The 21,502-nt window shown below is 53.1% G+C and overlaps 1 protein-coding gene across 1 annotated transcript in view; it reads right to left on the reverse strand.

Moving 5' to 3' along the window:
- TANGO6 (transport and golgi organization 6 homolog) overlaps positions 1 to 21,502 on the reverse strand; it is a 156,985-nt gene that overhangs the window by 17,310 nt on the left and 118,173 nt on the right. The window contains exon 17 of the mRNA XM_055145697.1: positions 9,916 to 10,029. Within this exon, the coding sequence (XP_055001672.1) occupies positions 9,916 to 10,029 (114 nt within the window). The remainder of the gene's footprint in view (positions 1 to 9,915; positions 10,030 to 21,502) is intronic.

A 21,502-nucleotide genomic window follows, 5' to 3' on the forward strand; every position in this document is an offset into this window, starting at 1 on the left:
CGGCCAGGAGGGCCCCGGGACCTTCTGTGTCAGCTGTGAGTCGGCAGAGCTCGCCCACGGGCCTCTCTTCTGAGTTCTGCCTTCGGGAGCTCGGCGGCCACCGCCCAGCTGTGGGACAAGTTTCTCCCCGTCTTCCTTTCCTCACATGTAAAAGCGGGCTATTCATCTCTCCCGGGCAGGTGAGTGTAGGATTAGAGGAGCCCTCCGTAAAGCACTGGCCAGGTGAAGTCTGACCACAGAGCAAATGCTCAAGAAAAACACTTTCTTTGTCTTTAGGGCACACTGACGCTTCCAGGAACGCAACCACCACATAAAGCAGAGAAGATACTTTGATGGCTAGTTGTTCGTTCTGTTTTGGGGTCACGCTTAGTGTACTCGGTGCAGACTCCTGGCTCTGCACTCAAGGATCACTCCTGGCAGGGCACATGGGACCCTATATGGTGCCAGGGATCGAACCTGGGTGGGCGGTATGCAAGACCTATAGCCCTACTCGCTGTTCGATATCTCCAGTCCAGAATTAAATAGTTTTTCAAAATTAAAAGAAATTTACTCAGGGGTGGCACCGGCCCCTCCTGCAGCCGAGATGTGACCCCGGGGGCTGCATCAGCTGCACGAGCATGAATCCAGACCCAGCTAAACTACTTTCGGCATGGGCAGCTCCTCGCAGAATGTCTCCAGCCTGAGAACTAAGCCTCGGCCCCGTGCCCACCCAGGAGGGGAAAGGTATTTCTCTCTCTGCGTCTTCCTTTCCGGGGATGAAGGGCATGGTGACCGCCATATTATGACGACCACAGATGGGGTTTACAAGCTTGCAATGATGCAATATCTGGAAGAAATCTCCCTGGATTTAGTTATTAAAGTACAGAAATCCAAAACCGTGCGCTACCGTGGCCGCGCGACCTCATTTCTCTTCACAACAGGTCTGACTCTAGTGTGATACTCCTAACAATAATAGTGAGGTTTGTGTTGAAATATTGAATGTAACCAAAGTAAACAGAAAGTAAAGTGAAACTTATCAGTTACAAGGTGGGGGTGCAGGGTGGCCGGGTGGGATGGGAGGTGTACTGTGTGTTTGTTTTTTTTTTTTGGTGGTGGGATATGGGCACTGCTGAAGGGATGGTTGTTTCAGCATTGTATAACTGAGACTTAAGCCTGAAAGCATTGTAATTTTCCACATGGTGATTAAATAAAATAAAATTCTTATTAAAAAAAAAAGAAATTTACTCAGAGAGGTAATTTACGGCAGAGCCTGGCAAGCTTTCGATATGCCAAAAACAGTAAGAACAAGTCTCACAATGGAGACGTTACTGGTGCCCGCTCGAGCAAATCAATGAACAATGGGACGACAGTGCTACAGTGCTTACTTAGAGAGGACAGAAAAAGAGTAATACCACTGAAAAGAGAACACAAGCGTCTCCAAAGTGGACACAGCCTGCTTTGGCTGGTATGGGAGTTTCTGATGATTTTGGAAGATGATCTGGTTACTCTGTGTCACTCCAGATACTTCTGAGCTGTCTAAGGCATCTGTCTGCATTTCTGGGCTACACCCGGCAGTTCTCAGGGCACCGTGTGAGGTGCCGAGGATCAAACCTGGGTCTCCTGCATGCAAAGCACGCGCCCGGGGCCTCTGAGCGCTCTCTCCAGCCTTTCTGTGTCAAATATTATTTGCAGTTGTTATATCCATGTCAAATCTATAGGTAAGAGCAACTAAACAATTCCTCTATGTTATAGTTCATGTATATTATATGTATCCATATACATGACCTAGACACTTATCTCTGAAAGATTATTTTACCACAAACTAGCAAGCTCTTTTTTATATATAATTTTAAAATTTTATTAATAGAATTATTGAAGATGCATATTGACCCTCAGTGGAGAAGAGAGCAACTGAAATCTGCTCAACAAGAACAAATTTGCAGATGGCTGAATGCAGCAGGCATGTTTTGTTTTGTTTTGTTTTTTAAATATTTTTTTCATTTTTGGGTCACACCCGGCGATACACGGGTTACTCCTGGCTCTGCACTCAGGAATTACTCCTGGCGGTGCTCAGGGGACCATATGGGATGCTGGGAATCGAACCCGGGTCGGCTGCATGCAAGGTAAATGCCCTACCCGCTGTGCTATCACTCCAGCCCCCTCCAGCCCCTCTCTTTAATAATTTTTATCTTTTCTTATATTCTGGTAGGGACAATATCACTTTTGGTTTTATGGGGAGAACCTTTGTGGCCAACCGGGCAGCTGGTTCCCTTGAGGCCCTGAGGATGTGGCACCGCTGGGCCATGTGGGCGGGGGGCTGGTGCTCAGGGCTCCTGCGCTGAAACCCCTGGGCTCTGCCCCCCTCCTGCTGGGTCCCAGCAGCCCCCACACCCGGCCCGAGCCATACGAAGGGCTCAAGCCACAGCTCAGGCGGCCGCGTGACCCATGGACTCAGCAAACAATTTGCTGCCCACAGCTCTGCTTCACGCCATTCGGTGAGGACAGGCAGAGAAACAGCAACCTCCAGCCTAACCTCTCGGCATCGTCCAGCGGGTGTGAGTACCTGGGTACACTCACCCCAGCACAGCAAGAAAACACCGGAAAGCCACCAAGCTCAGAGAGCGAAAATGGCATCACTGAAGACATGGCCAGTTCAGTAAAGCCTCGGGTGATGCCTTTAGTGACACTGGCATGAGGCCACTCCCTGAGCTCAGGGCGCGGGAGGGCCAGGTGGCGCCAGGAACCCAGCTGGAATCAGGTGCAAGCAAGGCGCGTGCCTTCATTCCTGTGCTGTCTCTCGGGCCCGGTATGTTGGTCTTAAATATGTACATGAAGGATGAATACTGCAAACACAGTGCCCAAAAGGGGGGAGGGAGAGAGAGAGAGAGAGAAGAGAGAGAGGGAGGGAGGGAGGGAGAGAGAGGGAGAGAGAGGAAGAGAGAGGGAGAGAGAGAAGAGAGAGGAGGGAGAGAGAGGGAGAAAGAAAGAGAGAGAAAGAGGGGGAGAGAGAGAAGAGAGAGGAGGGAGAGAGAGGGAGAAAGAAAGAGAGAAAGGGGGAGAGAGAGGAGAGAGAGGAGAGGAGAGGAGAGGGGGTGACAGGAGAGAGAGGGAGGAGAGAGGAGGGAGAGAGAAGGGAAAGGGGGAGAGAGAGAAGAGAGAAAGAGAAAGAGGGAGAGAGAGGAGAGAGAAGAGAGAGAAGGGAGAGAGATGGAGAAAGAAAGAGGGAGAGAAAGGGGGAGAGAGAGGAGAGAGAGGGGGAGAGAGGAGAAAGAGAGTGAAGGGAGAGAGAGGAGAGAGAGGAGAGGGGGAGAGAGAGGAGAAAGAGAGTGAAGGGAGAGAGAGGGCGGAGAGAGAAAGGAGGGAGAGAGAGAAAAGGGAGAGGGGGGAGAGAGAAGAGAGAGAGAGGGAGGAAAAGAGGCAGCAGGGGGTGGGGGTGACGGGAGGGAACCGGGGGACACTGGTGCTGGGAAATGTACACTGGTGGAGGGACGGGGGTTGGGATTCTGTATGACTGAAATCCAATCATGAATGGCTTTGTAATGCTCTAAAAAAACAATAAAAATATTTTTAAATACATGAAGGTTAGGAAAATATAAATTTCAGTTCAGGAGACTAAAAGGGAACTTCTAAAATAGCTGGTCTGCGTCCTGAGCACAGGCAGTGTGGCCTCCCCCAAAACCAAGCCAAACCCCCCTCATCCCCGAAGAAAGAGCCAAGACAATGACTGTTATGGCACGGGCGGGGTCTGGTCAGGTGACCCTCTCAATGTTCAGTGTGGCGCTCCGTCTGCCCACTGGGGTCACCTAAGCTGCCCTGGACAGTAAGACTGTCCTGAGGAGGGGTGGGGTGAGAGGCGACTGGGAGACGCTCTCGTTAGCACTTGCCGACGTAAGCAACCAGAGACAACGGGAGCGCGCGCTGCTTTGTCCTGGCACTGGCCTTGGAGAGTCAGAACCACCGTCTTCTCGTGGACTTGACGTCCTTACTCAGAAAATAAGACGGTCGGCTTAGTTCCCAAGTACGTTCCATGGAACATTGTTGCCTGGCACATTTATAATGGAAAAAGAGGCCCTTGGTAAATAAGGGAAGGAAACTATGATTTTTCTTTGCTGCTACAGGACTTCTCAGGCTCCTTAATAGAGAAGACTCTAAGGCTGAGGGGAGAATCTTAACCACAGAAAGTCTGAATTTGCATTTGGGCCATACCCAGTAGTGCTCAGGGTTTACTCCTGGCAGTGCTCGGGGGTGGGGTGGGGGCTGAGGATTGAACCCAGGTTGGCTGCATGCAAGGCAAATGTCCTACTCTAGCCCTGAAAATCTTGATTTTAAGAAGAAAATCTATGCGGCTAGAGTGATAGTACAGTGGGTAAGGCCTTACACGTGGCTGGCCCTAGTTTGTGAGCCCACCAGGAGCAAGCAGTGAGACTGCCAGGGTCTGGTCCCTCTCAAAATAATAATAATAATAATAATAATAATAATTATTATTATTATTATTATAAACAGAGGAGATTCTATGCTTGTCTGCAGCACTGTCCAAACGTATCTATCATGGTGTGAAATAAAAACGAGTCTCACAAGGCCTCTTCTGCCTCTAACATTCTAAAATTCAGTGGCTTTAAATGTTTAAAAGACAGTGGAAACAAGGGCCAGAAGGGATGGTCCAGGTTGGAAGCTTGCCACGGGTAGTGATGGGGGGAGGGCAGCTAGGACAGAGAAGGGACCACTGTGACAAAGACAGCTGGAAATGATCACTCTGGGCAAGAACAGAGTGCCACAAGTGGGTAAAGGGATAAAGAGGACAACTTTTCAGTACCTGTGTTGCAAACAGTAATATCCGTAAGAGAAGAGAGACAGAGGCAGTGAGAGAGACAGAGAGAAAGAGACACATAGAGAGAGACAGAGAGACGGGGGGGCGGGGGGAGTGCCTGCCATAAAAGTAGGCTGGGGGAGGGGGACAGGAGGGAAACTGGGGATATTGGTGGTGGGAAACATGCACTGGTGAAGGGACAGGTGATGGGAACATTGTATGACTAAAACCCAATCATGAACCACTTTGTACCTCATGGTGATTCAATTAAGAAAAAAAAAAGAATATATATATATATATATATATATATACATATATATATATTTTAAAGTTTAAAGAGTATACCACTTCACTTGGGAGCCAAGGAAGAGGGTAAAGTCAAAGCTCGCCTACAGAAACTATAGTCTAACTGCAGAAGGGGGGGCACCACACTCTAACGCATGCAGATTTATGTAAATGAGTATGCAGAAGAGGCCCAAAGGGAGCAGCTGGAAATGTTCGGGCTTCCAAATTGTCATTTATGTTCTCGCTAGAAAAGGTTGAACATTTATAGTTTAGCAGGCACAGCCAGGCACCGAGGCCTAAGCTTTCCTTCTCATGACTGGCAAAAGGTTCTCTGAAAAGTAATGAATATAACCCCCGGAGACACATACATTTCAGAGAAAGGTGAAGTTCGCAGCAGAAAGGAAAGTACTTACAGTTATTATATAGCTCAGCTGTGGATAATAATGATGGCCATAATAAACACAAAATGCCGCCAGAGCAAAAAGTGTAATGTGACTAAGGAGGGAGAATGGGGAATAGGAATGGATATATTTATGGGAGGGACAGGTTAATAATAAAAAAAAAAGCTACCATGCACTGAGCTCTGAGGACCTGTGAGTTATAAATGCTTCACATAAACACGCTCATTTCATCGTAACCACGGCTCGAAGAAGCAGAGCTACAGACCCTGGTTTCCGCATCTGGCAGGTCACGGGGAGCAGGGTCCGGCTTGGGCAGCAGCCTGGCTTCTCCTGCCTGCACTGGCCTGGGTCCCCCGCCCCCAGCAATACACCTTCCCTTCATCTGTCTGGGTGGGCACTGCCCCCCGACTTCCATGGGGCTCAGATCCGAAGACAATCGGGTCCCTGGAAATGCCCTGCCCATCTCCAGGCCTGGCTGGCTGCGAACCCTGAGTCCTGACTCCGAGCCCGCTCCCAGCTCTGGCAGAGCGCAGAGATCTGCAAAGGGGGGCGCTCACCCAAGAGGGGCCTTGCAGCTTGCAGGCTGTGGCAATGAACAACCGAACGAACAAATGAACGTCGGGAACGTCGGGTTCCACTGGGTCTGAGGAAGGAAGAGAACGCAAATAGGCTTGAGACAAGACTGAGTGAGGCGAGCTGCTAAAAATATCTCACAGGTGTGAAGCCTCATCCCAGCGAGGACGAGAACTCGGCTATTCTCGGGGATGGGAATGATGCTCCACCGGCTGGAGGTGGCGGGGCGAGGCCTGAGTACCGGGAACCAAACTGGCTGCCACTGCCGGGAGATTCCCACCCGTTACTGGAGCCATCCTTTGTCTCAACAATCACCTCTGGGGCGGGTAAGACACTTGCCTTGCATGCTGCCAACCCAGGCTTGAACCCTGGCACCCTACAAAGGGTTCCCCAGCACCACCAGGTGTGCCAACCCCCTCCACCCACCAAACAATCTTTATTTGCTCTTTAAGAAATAAAGAAAAGGCAATAGAGGACATAGAGCCAAATAGCTCAGCCTGCTGGAGACCGCACCTGGCATGTGGGAGCCCTGGGTTCGAGTCCCAGCACCACATGGATTCCCCCAGCACTTCCAGAGGTGAGTCCCAAGCACTGTGGCGGTATTTTTTCCCAAACACTGCCCGGTGTAAGCCCCAACTCAAACCCCAACAGACGAGCCCCCAGGGAGAAGGGGGCTCTCCGAGCACAGGCTTTAGAAGCGCAGCACGAGCTGGACTGGACCGTGGCAGCTTCCTCCATGTGCAATGAACCCCCCGGCTGCTGCGACCCTCAGTGAACAGGAAGAGTTCCTGAGAGCATGTGCAAAGGACCTGCATCATTTATGGACATCATTTATGACAGTGCTCAGGGCTTACTCCTGGCTCTGGGCTCAGGGATCAGTCATGATTGTGCTCGGGGATCCGATCCAAGATTGGTGCAAACATCTCACCCCTTGTACTAACTCTCCAGCTTGATAGTATTTCTTTATTGTTTCATATATATATATATATACATACATATATATATGCACACACATATATAGTTATATAGTTTTTGTTTTTTGAGTCACACCTGGCAATGCTCAAGGGTTAGTTCTTACCCTGCACTCAGGAATTACTCCTGGCAGTGCTCAGGGGACCTATGGGATGCCGAGGATCAAACCCAGGTCAGCTGCGTACAGGGCAAATGCCCTACCCGCTGTACTATCACTCTGGCACCCTCATGTTATTTCTTTAAAAGGTTTGGGGGTTTTTTATGGGGCAGGGCGGTGCAGAGGGTTTGTTCTGGGACCACACTTGGCAGCTCAAGGGGCTGACCCAGCTCCGTGCACCCCGGTGGTGCAAAAGGGGAGGGTGCGGTGCTGGGGGCTGAACCCCGGGCGCCTGCGTGCACAGCCTGAGCTCCAGCCGCTGCGCTGTCTCTCCAGCTCTGCTGCGTGCCGCCTGTTGCTTCGCGGCGCTCTGGTCCCTGCCTCCCTGCGGTAGGTAAGCCAGGCGGGAACAATAGTGCTGTACTCAGTCAAGTCCAAACATGTGGTTAAGTCCTCTGGCTTTAATAGCTACAAAGCTGAGATTCATATGGCTGGGTTCCCCCCACCCCACCCCCGCAATCAAATCACATCCATGGGGGTGGGAGGTGGGGAAGGAGGAGGCGGAGGAGGATGGGGAGGAGTCCCCAGGATGGCAGTGCCACCTGGGCTCAGGTTCGTCTTCTGAATGCGGAGGTGATGGGCTGTGTGCGCCTGGTGTCACGGTACAATGAAACCCAATCATCAGCCACTCCTATCACCTGGGTCAGATCTAAAACTGTCTGGTTTGATAACGCGCCCCCGGTGCCCCCAGCAACTCCGAGGGCCAGATAGCAGCATGGTAATGACAGTAATGAGCAGCAGTGAGTCAACCCAGCGCCCTCCTGCACAATCCTGTCCAGCCCTCTGGCCCTTCCCCCCTGCCTGCCAGGAGGAACCGGGGGAGGGTTCGGGCCTCACCCAGAGAACGTGAAGCCCAACCTCGTCCGGCCCTGCCAATGACTCCACGCTTCAAGCGTCAGAGTCCATCTCCGGGAGCGGCCGCGTCTGCGTCCCCATCACTGTCTCTAAAGGGTCTTTCATCGGCCCCGTGCCGGAGCCGTCCCTCGGCTGAATAGGGCAGTGTCCGCGGGACCGGCTCTGGGAAGGAAACTGGGCACGGAGCACAAAAACACACCCCATGGGGTCAAAACAAGCTTGGGGAGAAGAGAAAACAAGCAGAAGGCAGGCGAGTTTCCATCCCGCCAGGGATGTGTCAGCGCTGAGCGCCTGCCTCGTCCTGTGTCCCGCTGTGGCAGGACACTCGCTCTTGTCTTCTGGAAAGATCCCAGGCAGCTGCTATAAATCTCATGTCAGATGCCAACCACTTCTTCCTCACCAGAGAGCAACATGGGGCCCTCTGGCCACTGTGTCACTAGGAAGCTGTGTGTCATCAGAGGCCCACACCAGGCTCCAAGAGTTGAGACTCACTCGGGTTCTCTGGGGTGACATCTCCAAACTACAACACTGACATCCCAGTCCTGGCATGCCGGATTGGATGGGACGTAACCAATCTCAACCAAGAAAAACATTAACACGGAAGGCTCACCTTAAACCCCCGGACAAGGGCTTCATGTCCGCAGGGTGAGAGACAACACTTCACACATTTTCTCCCACGGAAATAGTTTTTGATCATGCCACTAGCCACTCAGTGGTAACAAGCAATATGAAATAAATTATTGTGGACCTGCTAGGGGGCGGTTGGGAAGATGGAGACGGTGGTGGAGGGAAGGTGACAGCGGTGGAGACAGCAGTGTTGGAATACTGAATGCCCGTAACAAATCATCATGAACAATTTTGTAAACCACAGTGTTTAAAGAAAGTGAGGGGAGAGAGAGGCTCAAAATGTACATAGTTCAGAATAGATGTGCCCCTCTGCCCAGCCCCGCTGGGAAAGAAGCGGGTAAAAAGGCACATTTTCTCCTTCCGTTGCTGAGAAGGCCGACAGGAGGGCCAGGTCTAAGAGCCCCCGCCCCTGGGTTCTCCGAGGAATTGTCATTTTCAGCAAGAGGAAAAAGGAAAAGCTTCCACAAGGGGATCTTCAGGTTTCTCCTAGGCGCCAGGCTCCACTCAGGAGTGAAAGAACAAACAGATGCCGCCGGGAAGGCCCAGCCAGGCTCCTGAAGTACCAAGCAGGAAGGATGTTCTCAACAGCCAGTGAAAGCGGCACGGCCGGGCCACGTTCACAGGGTGAGACACGGCCTCTGGCGCAAGGAGCGAGGGTGTCTTCCCGCCGGGCCCCAAGTCTCCCCTGATCTCCCGAGCCCCAGACTCCTCCTGGCCTCTCGACCTCCTGCCCAGCTGCCCTAAACCCGGCTGGAACACCCCTGCGGAAACCCTGGATTATCTCCCAGCATCTCCAGCCTGCGAGACAGTGATCAGAAGGGGGAGGGGGCTGCGGAGCTTCATCAGCAAACTGGCGCCTTCATTTCACTGGTTCCTGGGGGCGAAATAAGAGCCATCCAGAGAAGCCCCCAGACTGGCAGCTTTGAGGCTGTCTCGGCTCCCCCTGGAAGGGGCCGTGATCACCGTCACACCTGCGGCCACCAGCCTCCCACGCCTGGTCTCCAGGCCTCCACTTATCCGCTTCCTTCTGTCCACGGAGTGGGCGTGACGAGCAGGACCACAGCAGTGCAGCCGCCCGAACCCTCACACTGGACCCCGGGCCGGTCCCTGCCACCCCCCCAATTATCACCCAGGAGGACCCCGCCCCCAGACTAAAGAGAAGAGCAGGGCCAGTGACTCGGTACGCCCCCACGAACAAGACAGGGTGGCCGACAGAACCACCTTCCACCCGCGGCTGCCCCGACCTGGGCAGGACTCACCTCCGTGGCTTTCTGGCTGAGCCCCCGAAACAGCAGCACGACGACGTGGATGGCAGCTCTGCGCACCTGGACCTCGGGGTCTGTCTTGGCCATGGCGGTCAGGCAGGCTGTTACCTAGGAGCGCGGGAAGCAGCGGTCACTACAGATCAGGATTGTACGAGACCCGGCCGGCAGCCTAAGAACCAGCTCTGCTGGCCCCGCAGGCCTCGTGGACAGCGTGTCCCAGGGCGGGACTATTGTTTCACAGGAAACTGCAGAGTTTCCTTCGCCCCCACACAGCGGGGGGCTCGGGGCACAGACCCTGGTCAAGCCTGGCACTCCTGGGGCAGGACCCAGTTAGGTTAGGACTTCAGGAGGGAGAGACGGCGGTGAGCTGACAGGCCTGTAGAATGAAGGGCACACCGGATGCCGATCTTCCTCCCCTTGGGGCACATTCAAGCCAAGGTCCCCCCAAACATGACCGTTTTAGGGGCCCGAGCAGCAGGGAGCTTGGGCTCAGGTGCCATCAGAGCTCAGGCTGGGCTGGGGGCAGCAGGTGTGACCTGTGGAAGGTTCTAGGCCAGGACAGAGAATGCATCTGCAGACCTCTCTTCTTCCGCCCGCCATCCCGGCTCAGCGACTCAGACAGTCCTGGGCTGCCCGCTTGGGCCGTGGGCGTGGGCAAGGAAAGCGGGACCCGGAAAGGCCTGGCACTCACTGCAAGGTGCGGTGCCCGTATACAGTTAACGCTCACGTCGCCAGGCGAGGCTGTTTCCACACCCCGTACCGACCACCCCACCCTGCGCTGCTCCCAACAGGCACCGAGATATTTTTGAATCTCAGTCGCGAGACACCACTAAAAACGACAACACCTGCTTGGCGGTATTCCTGCAAGACTGAAAGGGGGAAAAACGCAGAACACTGGAACTGTGACCGACGCCTCAGCCCAGTCCAAAGGACGTCAGAACCTGTCTCGTGGGCTTTGTTACTGATTCCTTGTGTGAGTGAATTTCCTGGCCGATCACAGTGGGATTTATTTTTTTCTTTTTTCTTTTTGGGTCACACCTGGCGATGCACAGGGGTTACTCCTGGCTCTGCACTCAGGAATCACTCCTGGCGGTGCTCAGGGGACTATATGGGATGCTGGGATTCAAACCCAGGTTAGCCGCGTGCAAGGCAAACGCCCTACCCGCTGTGCTATCGCTCCAGCCCCTCACAGTGGGATTTCTAATCATGATTAGAAAAACAGTCAGACAGTGTGTTTGGAAACATGTACAAAATCCATATTAGGTTTAAAGAATGATTTAGGGAGACTGGGAGACAGTACAAAGAAAGGAGCACATGTCCTGCATGCAGGAGTCGTAGGTTTGATCCCTGGTAGACTACATAATCCCCCAATACCAGGAGTAGCATAGGTGGGTGTGGCCCCAAAATTAATAGACAAAAATCACCCAAACAACCAATGGCTGGAAAGCGATGGTTTAGGGAAGGTTTGAGGGGCTAGAGACATAGTACAGTGGGTTGGGCACTTGGTTTGCACACAACTGACCTGGATTTCATCCCTGGCACCCCATGTCATCCCCTGAGCACCACCAGAAGTAATTCCTGCATGCAGAACCAGGAGTAAACTCTGAGCATCATTGGGTGTGGCCTCAAAACAAAAGTTTCAAAACAGAATACAGGCCCCAGTGAGGAATAGACTTGAGCAGGAATATTTTTTCTTTTTTTTTTTTTGGAGCGGGGGGTGAGGGGCTTCCATGGTTCACACTCACAGGTGTACAGGGTTTACTCCTGGCTCTGTGCTCAGGAATTGTTCCTGGCCGGGTTCAGGGGACCATATGGGGAGCCAGGGTGCGAACCCGGGGTGGCCACGGGCAAGGCGAATGCCCTACCTGCTATATAATCGCTCTAGCTGTTGAGCAGAAATTTTAACTGCAGATTTTATTTTTCACAGCTTTCATACAGCTGTGTACATTTCAATGTGTCTAATCAGTAATGGCAGGGAGATTAGAAGCAGTTTGTTCTTAAATATAATTGGACCTGGGAGGCACTGGCATTGCATCACATCGACAAACACGCAGCTTGCAAGCATCCAAAAATGCTCAATTCTCTGGGGGCAGCTTTTCAGTAAGATGCAACGGGCTGCTCCTGCTCCTGACCTGGGACACGCAGACTCAAGGCTGTCCACGGTGTCCGTGCCTCTGGCACTAACGGTAGACTTGGGTCCTAGGAGGAATTCCTTGGGCCACCTCCAAGCAGACAACAATATAATAGCTACCTCCGCTCGCCGACTGTGCATTTACAAACTGAGGGCTGGAATCAGACAAACAAGTTGGAGCTGGGTCTGAGCCCTCCTTGAAAGAGGACATTGAGTTTGTTCAGTGGAATAACTCGCGCCGGAAAGCCAGCCCAGGGCCACGTTAAGACACAATGCTCACAAGCCTTTCCCAGCTTCCCTCCGGGGTGAGTCTGAGGCTCCCATTTCCAGAGGCCCTAAGGGTTTGGCCGACCAAGGCTTCCTGGCAGAGGGCCCTGGTGAGTGTCACCTCTGTTCTCCGTGATTCTGCTGAGCTGGCCGAGCTGAGTCTCACCCGTCAGGTCCGAGGGCACGAATCCTGGCAGGAGTAGGGGCTGGGGATGGGCAGCCCCGAGAGGTGAGGACGGCCGAGAAGCTGCTTGTGACTTCTGCAGTGGGATGTTCCCAAGCCGCTGCCGTCTGGCTGATGCGACAGCGGGAAGGGGCCCGGGAACAGGAGAATGCTCCTGTGAGGTGAGCCAGCTGGTCGCCCACTGACAGTCACTGTTTCAGGGACCTGCACAAGCTCCATGCCGTTGAGTTCCTAATGAGGCTCTGCCATTGTCCATTGTTTCTGTTTCAATGTGTCAAATTGGTTTCTTGTTGTTTGTTTTTGAGCCACACCTGGCGGTGCTCAGGGGTTACTCCTGGCTCTGCACTCAGGGGTCACTCCTGGCGGGCTCAGTGACCCATATAGGATCCGGGGATCAAACCCAGGCTGGCCTCGAGCAAGGCAAGCATCCTTTGTACTGTACTATCTCAGGTCCCTCAAACTGTTTTGTATGCACAGGGAGGCTGCCCGGCTTTGCAGATATGTATGATTTTTTTGTCTGTTTTTTTTTTCTTTTTGGGTCACACCCAGCGATGCTTAGGGGTTACTCCTGGCTCTGCACTCAAAATTACTCCTGGCGGTGCGTGGGAGACCATATGGGATGCCGGGATTGAACCTGGTTTGGCTGCGTGCAAGGCAAACCCCTACCCACTGTACTATCGCTCCAGCCCCAGCCTTGCAGATGTGATGAGAAGAAAAGGAGGAGAAAAGGACAGCCTGGGGGGTGTAGGGGTGCTGGCGGGAGGGAAATGGGGGACTCCGGTGGTGGGAAATGGTCACTGGTGAAGGGATGGGTGTTGAAAGACTGTATGACGGAAACAGAAAGGAGAGCCGCCCGTTCCGGGAGCTCCCCCAGAACCCAATGCTGCTCTCCTGCAGGCCAGAGGGACCCTCGGCAAGTCCCAGATGCAGGGGGATGACAGCCACTCTCTTCCGGCATGAACACGGCCAGCGTGGAGCCCAGCGCCGAGCACCTTCCACCCTGACAGTCTGGAGGAGACTGGCAAGGGGAGGGTGGGCAGGGACGGGCTTCACTCATTCACGAACCAGAGTTTCCATCCCGCAGCAGCCCGCTGTCGGCCACCTTCCCGGGCTCTGCCCTCCGAGCCAGCGGGCCTGGTCTAGTGACCCACACTCCTTCAGCTGTCTCTCGGCTGGCTGTAGTATGTGAGTCCCCCTACCCCCGCCCCTACCCATCCTGAAAGTTGCAGAGAGAAGGCAGAGAGATGACGGTGTTGGAAGCATCCGTAAGTCAGTATCAGCAATTCCGCACTTGCTAGGAGCTAGGAGAAACAAGGGGAGACCTCCTCTCCTATACACTGGTGCAAACAAACAGCCAGAGAATAAGGGCGCACCTGGGAAAATTCCAAGAGACAGGGGGCTGGAGCGATAGCACAGCAGGGAGGGCATTTGCCTTGCACGTGGCCAACCTGGGTTCGATCCCTGGAATCCCATATGGTCCCCTAAGCACCGCCAGGAGTGATCCCTGAGCACAGAGCCAGGAATAACCCCTGAGCATTGCCAGGTGTGACCCAAAAAGTGGAAAACAAACAAACAAACAAACAAAAAAACCAAGAGAGACAGGACTGGAATCGAGGCATGCTTCAATTTTCCAGCTGCCTCCTCATCCCTCCTCTGAAAGATTTCTGTTGAAATTCCGGTGACCACCTGGTCTCCCATTTTGCAAATGGAGAAACCCCCAAGGCCATGTTCAAGTGGCAGCTGGGTACCAGTGCTCACGGAACCTTCTAGAAAGAGAGTGGGATGGAGGGTGAGTGCTGGGCTAGCTTCTCGGGGCTCCCTCAATCTCAGCTCCAGACTCGGCGTGCAGGCGGCTCCCATCACACTGTGTATCCTGAGGCCCCCATGGGGTGATCAGTTCCATCCTTCCTCAGGATGGGACACGACAGAGAGAGCTTTGCCCGAGACCTCAAAGCTCAGCTTTGGGGGAATTCTGGGCGCCACTGTGCCAAGTGGGGCCCACCTAGAAACCTGTCACCGGGGCACATTTCTGCTTCCTGCAAACCCTATTTATTTCTCCTGGAGAGCGATAAAGATGAAAGCGCCCATCAAGATTTGGTTTCAAGCAACAGCGCTCTTTCCACTCCTGACAAGGGCGAGGAGAAACCGGGGGAAATGATAATGCTCTTCAAACAGGTTAAATCTTGACATCAACGGAGAGGAAAAACCTGAATTCCCAGTCGAGAGATTATGGCAGGGCTGTGCCTCTCCTTTGTCTTCCCTCCCAGCAGCGGGCACCGGGCTCTCCAGCACACACAGCGCCCGAGTCGGGACCACCCAAAGGGAGACAGCCCTCCTCAGGGGCGCAAGCGCTCGCGCTCTGACCCCGTGTCAGCTCACGCGAGAAAGGACGCCGATAGCGAGCGGGCTCCGTGTTCCACTCGCATAGCTCACGCGTCCCCATTTCCTGCCTGGCTCACACTTCTGTGCCCGTCAGTGGCCCCCCATCCACGCCCCCCATGTCCTCCTCGTGCTCCCTCTCATCCCTCCCACTAGGCCACTGCCTGGCCCTGGGCTTCCCGCCCCGCTGAGATCTCTGTGGGTAGGGGAAGAGCCTGGGTCCTGGGCGTCCCCTTGCGCAGGAGGCCCAGGGCTGGTAAGTCACTCCTTGGGTGGGCAGCCAGGGATGGGTGCTCCAAAGCGAGAGTCCCTCCAGGACACTCGGGGCTCAGCACTTCTGGGACCGCAAATGGCTTCAAGAACTTTCACAGAGAGGACCGGGCGGGAGTGGGTGCTGTGACCTTTTCCAAGTAAACCAGACCACGCCGACCCTCCGCACCGGCCTCCGGGGCAGCTCGCCCGACGCTGCCAGGACTGCTCCCCCGTCGCTGACACCCATTCCCACGGTTCGTGCAAGGCACGTGGCCTCGATCTTGGGCGGTATGTCACGTGGGCACCTGCCTCGGAACCTCAGTTCTCACGGCTCCTTTCTTTGGTCTAGAATGTTCTCTCCCCCAGCTATCTGCCCGGATCAACCCTGCTTCCTTCAGGTTCTGCTCAATGCCCCTCCACAATGATGCCCCTCGTGCCCTTGAACTCGTCTCCTTTGAACTTCCTTTTTTATTTTTTGCTTTTTTGGGTCACACCCAGTGATGCTCAGAGGTTACTCCTGGCTCTGTGCTCAGGAATCCTGGCGGTGTTTGGGGGACCATATGGGATACCTGGGATCGAACCCAATCAGCCACGTGCAAGGCAAACGCCCTACCCGCTGTGCCATCACTCCAGGCCCTCCTTTGCGTTTCCTGCAACCCGCAGAGCTCGTGCTGGCTGACCTGCCTGCCTGCCGCCTCCCCACAGCTGGCTGACAGCGGCCACCTCCTGGTGCTGGCGGCCTGATGCCGACCACCTCGCGGCACACCGCGGGGCTGCAGGTCTGGGCCAGGCAGAGCAGTGTTTGGTAAACACTTATTGACGGACAAATAAACAATTGAACAAGGACCCCGGAAGGGCTGAACGCCCCCTTTTCCCACAAGTCTGGTCTCTCGGAGCCCCTGTGGCTAAAAGGCTGTTGGGTGTTGGGTCATGTTCAGACTCGTCAGCCATGCAGGCGTGGGATGCTACGTGAGAAGGAGCATCTGAAAGGGAGAGACAGACATTACGTGGGCTGGAGACACCTGCTCCGGCGAATCAGCGGAACCAGGTCGCCTTGTGGAGTTTCAGCGGGCGCCGGACCCCTCCCCTTGGCAGCCTCTCACGGCCTTTCTCTGCCAGAGTGCAGGGGTGAGTTGAGAATGAGCGTCTATGCAGGGGTGGGTCGGAGCATCCGGAACTGCCACGCTGGCAGCAGCCCCCCCGCCCCCCGATCCCCCACTGCAGATCTCAGACAGCACTGATTTCCCTGTGCCTCAGTTTCCACTGAGGACAGGAGCAGCTGAATGTGAGAGTGCTGAGTGGATGCTCTCTTCACTATTTTATTAAAAGTTTGTGTGTGCATATAATATCTATGATAAAATAGCAGACAATATATTTTGCAGTGTTGGATCAAAACCAGGGCTTTCATTAGCAAATACTTGATTGCTGAGCCATGACTTCCATGGCCTTTGTTTATTTGCTTTTGTTTTGGAGTCACACTGGCTGTGCTCGGGGCTTACTCCTGGCTCTGCACTCAGGGATCACTCCTGGTCTACTCAGGGGACCCTATGGGGCACCAGGGATTGAACCTGGGTTGGACATGTGCAAGACTGCTACCCTTGGGTCCCGCCCTCTGCCAATCTCTCGGGTCTCCCTTTGGCTTTGACCCAGTGCGAGCTGCCCCCTCTGTACTGTGGGCTCCATCACTCGAACTTTTTTCCAATTTCAACTTTTCTTCCATCACCTCAATGTCAATGCCCACATGGGTCCAAGTCGCTCCCAGATGTGCCCCCACGGATATGCCCCCACGGATATGCCCCCACAATGGGCTGTAGTCAAGGGGGGTTAGGGTGGGGGGTGAGTGAGCACGCCTGGACTATATCTCGCAGGGTTTGGACTGCAGGGGCCTGGGAAACGGGGCCTGGCTCCCTCCATTTCCGGCCTTGAGACTCGTCCTCATAATCTATAGCATCAGCCCCCTTTCAAAGGAGCCAAATGCTCCTGAACGAAACATCTCAATACAGAAAAATACACATTCTTCACTCTGCTGCGGCGTCCTCAATGGCACCTCGACTCTTGAACACACTGCAACCTTGCCCCCAGCCCCAGCCTGGTCCTGTCCCCCTGCCCTCAGCTTTTCCTTATTTCCCGCCTGTGCATGATCTCCGGATGCTCTGAAAACACCTGCACTGGAGGTGCCTTAATCCCATGTTTGAGGGGATGGAACTGAGCCGAGTGTAAGCCACCTGCCGCTAGGCAGAGCCTGGCCTTCCCCTCTGTCCAGTGCACGGGGACTCTGGTTCTCTCTCGAGCTCGGGTGATTCCAGAAAGAGGCTTTTCGCCTAGGACAAACTCACCGAGCATCTTTCTCAGTAACCAAACCAAGAACATCCTCCAACCCTTCGACAGGAAATCACACGCCACCTCAGTCAGTTTCATTAAGAGCAAAGAAATATGGGAGGCGAGAGACAGCCCAAGGGGCTGAGCATAAACTGAGCCTGGGATCAAACCCCAGCACCACATGATCCCTGAGCAGAGTTGAGAGTAGCCCCTAAGCACTTTCAGGGGTGCTCCCCAATACCCACCCCTCTCCCACACACACACACCGAAGTGGGGAAAAGAGGAGGCGGGAGTAATACAATCTCATGTTTGGGATTCTGAGGATATCGTGATACTGAGGCATGTTTTGGGGTCACTGGTCTTACAAATGGGTGCGATCCTTCCAAATCTGCAATGACAGACTTACCTGGGCCTGTCTGAGAACTCTTGGTGGTGATGTCTGTTGTGACAGGGGATCAAACTCAGGTTCTCAGGGCTGGAGCGATAGCACAGCGGGTAGGGCGTTTGCCTTGCACGCGGCCAACCCGGGTTCGAATCCCAGCATCCCATATGGTCCCCTGAGCACTGCCAAGGGTAATTCTTGAGTGCAGAGCCAGGAGTAACCTCTGTGCATTGCCGGGTGTGACCCAAAAAGGAAAAAAAAAAACAAAAACAAAATAAAACCAAACTCAGGCTCTCACACATGGAAGACGAGTGCCCGACTGCTGAGGTACGGTCTAGGCCTTGCTGGCGAAATTTTTATCCAAGTAATGGCAATGCTGGAAAATTTGGTTGTGGCAATCTCCATCCTGCAGGTGTCCTTAGGCCTTCCCCCTGCTGGGAAAACCCAAGCATTCTCCTAACTACGCTCTTTCCCCTTCTGTCCTTCTCTCTCAGAGTACCACCAAGGTGGTCCAAAATAAGCCTGAGTTCTCTCCTGAGCATCTCTCTCTCTCTCTCTCTCTCTCCTCTCTCCTCTCTCTCTCTCTCTCTCTCTCCTCTCTCTCTCTCTCTCTCTCTCCTCTCTCTCTCTCTCCCTCTCTCTCTCTCTCTCTCTCTCTCTCTCTCTCTCTCTCTCTCTCTCCTCTCCCTCCCTCCCCCACTCTCTCCCTCCCTCCCCCCTCTCTTCCAGAGTAACATCAAGGTGGTCCAAAATCCAAATAACAACAAAAATTCATTCAGGTCATAATTCATCTCAACCTTTCTGTTTGTTTATGATTCAGTTTGGGTTGATTCATGTGGAGACCGAGGAAACAGAAAAAAAGAATGCAGAAACCGTTTCAGTATCTGAACCAGTAGACCCACTTAAGACTTTTTCCTAAGCACCACAAATTAGAAGTTTGCTAAGCGGCGCGCCAAATGCCTAACAGTTTACATGTATTAGAGTACTTATGGGTTTCAGATTTCTAAGTGAATTTTTATCTATTTATTCTTCTGCCATACCCCATGGTACTCAGGTCTTACTCCAAGCTCTGAGGTCAGAGATTGCTCCTGATGGTGCCTGGGGGACCATACGGAATGCCAGGGATTGAACCTGGTGGGCCACGAGCAAGGCAAGGACCCTGCCCACTGTACCATGTCTCTAAGCCCTCTAAAGTTAATTTTTTTTTTGTTTTGTTTGGGGGCCACACCTGTTGTGGCTCTTTACTCAGGAATTAACTCCTGTTGGTGCTCAGGGGACCATACAGGACGTTAGGAACCGAACCCAGTCGGCCGCATGCAAGGCAAAGGCCCTACCCTCTGTATGCCATCTCTCCGGGGCCTTTAAGTTAATTTTTTCAAGTTACAAAAAGTTGGGGGTGGAGTGTGCCTGGTGATTCCTTGAGTCAAAGAGGAAATGCTTGATTTCAAAGAGTCAAAGAGGAAAACCTTGAGTCAAAAATGCTTGAGTCAAAGAGGAAAACCTTCCTAAACATCCTATCTCAGAGCCTGACAAGAGCAGAGTACATAATAACAAACAAAGCTGCAGTTACAGCCCAGAATCGAGAAACGCCACCCATTCAAGGGCACGGGCACGTCTGGCAGCAGAAAGACTTCTGGTCATGTATGAACTAGTCGTTTTCTGTGCCCTCCCTTCCCCGCATTTTAAAGAGATTGCCTAGCACATAGAGGGTATTAATATACTAATTTTTAAAAAATTTTTGAGCCACACCCAGTAGTGCTCACGGGTGCCGGGGATTAAACCCAGGATGGCCCTACCCACTGAACTATCACCTTGGTTCCCAAGATATATTTCAATATTTTAATGACTAAGATGATAAAGTAAACACAAGCGAAGGGGTTAGGGAATGAGATGCACAGAGCCAGCAGTCAGAGGCCCCTTTCATTAAATGTTAAACCCTAAAACCGTCAGCAGCTTCCGATGCCAACACCTCACACAGTTATTACTCGGGCCTTACATTCATTATTTATCTGTTTGTTTGGGGGCCCACCTGAGGTGCTCAGGGGTTATTCCTGGCTCTTCTCTCAGAAATCACTACTGGCAGTGCTGGGGGCCATATGGGATGTTGGAGGTTGAACCCGGGTCAGCCGTGTGTAAGGCAAACGCCCTCCCTGCTGCACTATCATCTCTTGCCCTGGCTTTGCAGCATCCTTTACCCACTCTGTACCGGGTCCTGGGTATAAAGTGTGAGCAAAACATGAAACTTAATTTATTATTTCTAGTGAATGAGCCCACACTCCGGGCACTCAAGAGGGCCTCTGCCTACAGTTTTCCTGTGAAGGAGATAAGATTAACGTAACGGCTGACGCAGAGACTCAGAATAAAGTTTGACCTGTCCCTCACCGTCTCCTCAGTTCTGGTAACTAGCTCAGAACTGTGTCGATTAATCCTCTCTGGCTGCTTAAGTCAGGCTCAGCTGATTTCCTTCCTCGTGCAGTTAAGATGGTGTCTCTCCCCCACCCCCAAACCCCTCCCTTGTGGGGTTCTGACTGTGTCAACGGCATGTGTACCAGCTGGGGGTGTTGAACAACCGGCAATGAGAAATTCCTAGTGAGCAATATACAGTGGCCAACAAGGCCATGGAGGATATTCACAGTTTCTTTAGGGAAGCGAGAGTCAAAAACAGTAACGCACAATAACTTGTACAGGTGGGAACGGCTCTGACCCAAAGACAAGAAACAAGTGTGTGCCCGGAAGTGATCTCTGAGTGCAGAGCCAGGAGTGCTCAACCCCCCAAACAAATAGACAAACAGAAAGAAATCAAAAGAAAGGAAAATAGAGAGTATTTATATAGACATTGACTATTTTTTTTTTTTTTTGGCCGCACCTGGCAGGGCTCAGGGCTCATTCCGGTGCCCCATACGCTGAATCTCTTTGATGCTTTTGTTTGGGGCTAGAGTTCCCGGGGGTTACTCCTGGCAGGCTCGGGGGACCTTGTGGATCGCCAAGGGTTGAACCTGGGTTGGCCGCATGGTGCAAGGTGGGTATGCTATTTCTCTGCCTCCCACACATTAATTCTTTTTCACTGGCAGTGCTCAGGGTTTAGCTCAGAGATCACTCCTGGTGGTACTCAGGGGACCATGTGGGGCGCTAGAGATCGAATCTGGGTTGGCTGTGTGCAAGGCAAATGTCCTCCCTGCTGGCCTATAACTGCAGCCCCCCATACATTGATTCTTTTTTTTTTTTTTTTTTTTTTTGCTTTTTGGGTCACACCCAGCACTGAGGTTATTCTTGGCTCATACATTCAGGTGCACAGAGGTTATTCTTGGCTCATGCACTCAGATGCACGGAGGTTATTCTTGGCTCATGCACTCAGGAATTACACCTGACGGTGCTTGGGGGACCGTATGGGATGCTGGGAATCGAACCCAGGCCGGCCTCATGCAAGGCAAACGCCCTACCTGCTGTGCTATCACTCCAGCCCCCATACATTGGTTCTTAATGATGACACTTAAGTCATGCTGTAAAGCAACGTTACTTCAATGAGAAACACGAAAGTTCTCACAAATGTACCGTTCCTCATACGGAGGTGACAGACTTCCCCGCGCTGTCTCCGGAAGGGAGAGGCAGCAGCTGCGGTGGGGAAGGAGCTCGGGTCTCCTGCACCCCCAGAGCGGGCGACTTTGCA

Source organism: Sorex araneus, chromosome 8 (genome assembly GCF_027595985.1).
Source record: "Sorex araneus isolate mSorAra2 chromosome 8, mSorAra2.pri, whole genome shotgun sequence".
NCBI classification, from domain to species: Eukaryota; Metazoa; Chordata; class Mammalia; order Eulipotyphla; family Soricidae; genus Sorex; species Sorex araneus.